Raw genomic sequence first — 1,676 nt, forward strand, 5'->3', positions numbered from 1 at the left:
CAACATCATCAAGTTTTGACTTGTTAATAGGAGGCAACATGACTCTTTCTCTCTTATTTGGTTTTCCAATTGCGGCACATTGTTTAACTGTCGTCACAACGAATGTAATGTGAAGTATAGGAAAACTTTGTATTACTTTGTGAAGTATAGGAAAACTTTGTATTACTTAATCTCCAAAACTTGGTTACAAAGATTGTTCCTTTACAAGATATATAAGGCTAGGGTTTCTCTAAAGCCCTAGGTGACATCTCTTTATCTTCTTGTACGTGTCACGATTGTATCCTTTGGATTCAAGTAGCCAACGGTTCGAATTGGTTGTGAAGGACCACAACTCCAGCTGGCTCTTTCTGCTTTAGAGCCGTACTCTTACAGCTCTGTATTTGGAGTGTTGCAGCGGCTCTTCCGTTTGGCGCGTTCTTCATTTGACTTGGTTGAGATGGGGTTTGACTTTGTCGTAGGCCCAACATCCTCATCTGACTTTGTCGTAGGCCCAACATCCTCTTCCGTTTGGCGCGTTCTTCATTTGACTTGGTTGAGATGGGGTTTGACTTTGTCGTAGGCCCAACAATCCTCATCTGATTGTTCTTCATTTGACTTGGTTGAGATGGGGTTCTTCATTTGACTTGGTTGAGATGGGGTTTGACTTTGTGAGTCACATTGATCAGACCAAGTGCAACACGTTCTCAAATGTAATGATAGTCCACTTCGAAGTGTTTGGAGCTGCTATGGAACACCGGGTTGGAAGAGAGATGGACAGCTGATAAGTTGTCACATTGGAGAAGGGCGGGATTTGGCTGAGGGACCTTAACATTATGGAGAAGGAAGTTGATCCAAGTCAACTCTGTGGCGGTCTAGGCTAAGGCCATGTACTCCGCCTCCGTGGACGACCTGGAGACTGTAGATTGGCGCTTGGCACACCAGGACACCAGGCTCGATCCTAGTAACGCACAGAAACCGGTGGTGGAGCGGCGTGTGTCGCGACAACCCGCCCAGTCACTATCACTATATGCGATAAGTGAGAGTGGACTACATTTATATAAGTATATGTCATAAGCTTTGGTGCCTCTGATGTAGCAGAGAATCCTTTTGAGATGAGTGAAGTCAGTGACTGTCGGAGCGTGCATTCGTTGACAGACGAAGTTTACCGCGAACTGGATGTCAGGTCGCGTTAGAGTAAGATATTGTAGTCTTCCTGCGATGCTTCTGAAGTATTTTGGTGCAGAGAAGAGTTCAGTATCTTTGAACGCAGCATCCAGACGGCTTGGCAGTTGTGTTGGCATTGGATTAGTTGTATCCATGCCAGCTTCACGGAGTATTTCCTCAGCATATGCACTCTGATTAACGAACAGCCCATGGTCATGATATTGAGCTTGGATCCCAAGGAAGTAGTGGATGTCGCCCATATCTTTCATGGAAAATTGAAGGCTCAAAGCGTTAATGAGATCACCGACCAGTGATTGAGAGTTACCAGTAACGAAAACATCATCAACATATAGTAGTAAGGCCATGGTCTGGTCTCCATGATGATAGGTAAATGCCGGACTACATGTGAAGCCATATTCAAGAAGGAAGTTGGTGAATTTTTTGAACCAAGCCGTGGAGCTTGCTTGAGACCGTAGAGAGCTTTATGGAGTTTACAGACATGGTTAGGGTAGGCTGGATCAACGAAACCAGGA

General features: G+C 45.0%; 1 protein-coding gene across 1 annotated transcript; it reads right to left on the reverse strand.

Moving 5' to 3' along the window:
• Window positions 1-851: 851 nt before the first annotated feature.
• Window positions 852-1,403, reverse strand: LOC125592759 (uncharacterized mitochondrial protein AtMg00810-like). Its single transcript, XM_048768151.1, has one exon. It carries the CDS (start codon window positions 1,401-1,403, stop codon window positions 852-854), a length of 552 nt encoding a protein of 183 aa, XP_048624108.1.
• Window positions 1,404-1,676: the final 273 nt, after the last annotated feature.

Source organism: Brassica napus, chromosome C9 (assembly GCF_020379485.1).
Source record: "Brassica napus cultivar Da-Ae chromosome C9, Da-Ae, whole genome shotgun sequence".
In the NCBI taxonomy this organism is placed as follows: Eukaryota; Viridiplantae; Streptophyta; class Magnoliopsida; order Brassicales; family Brassicaceae; genus Brassica; species Brassica napus.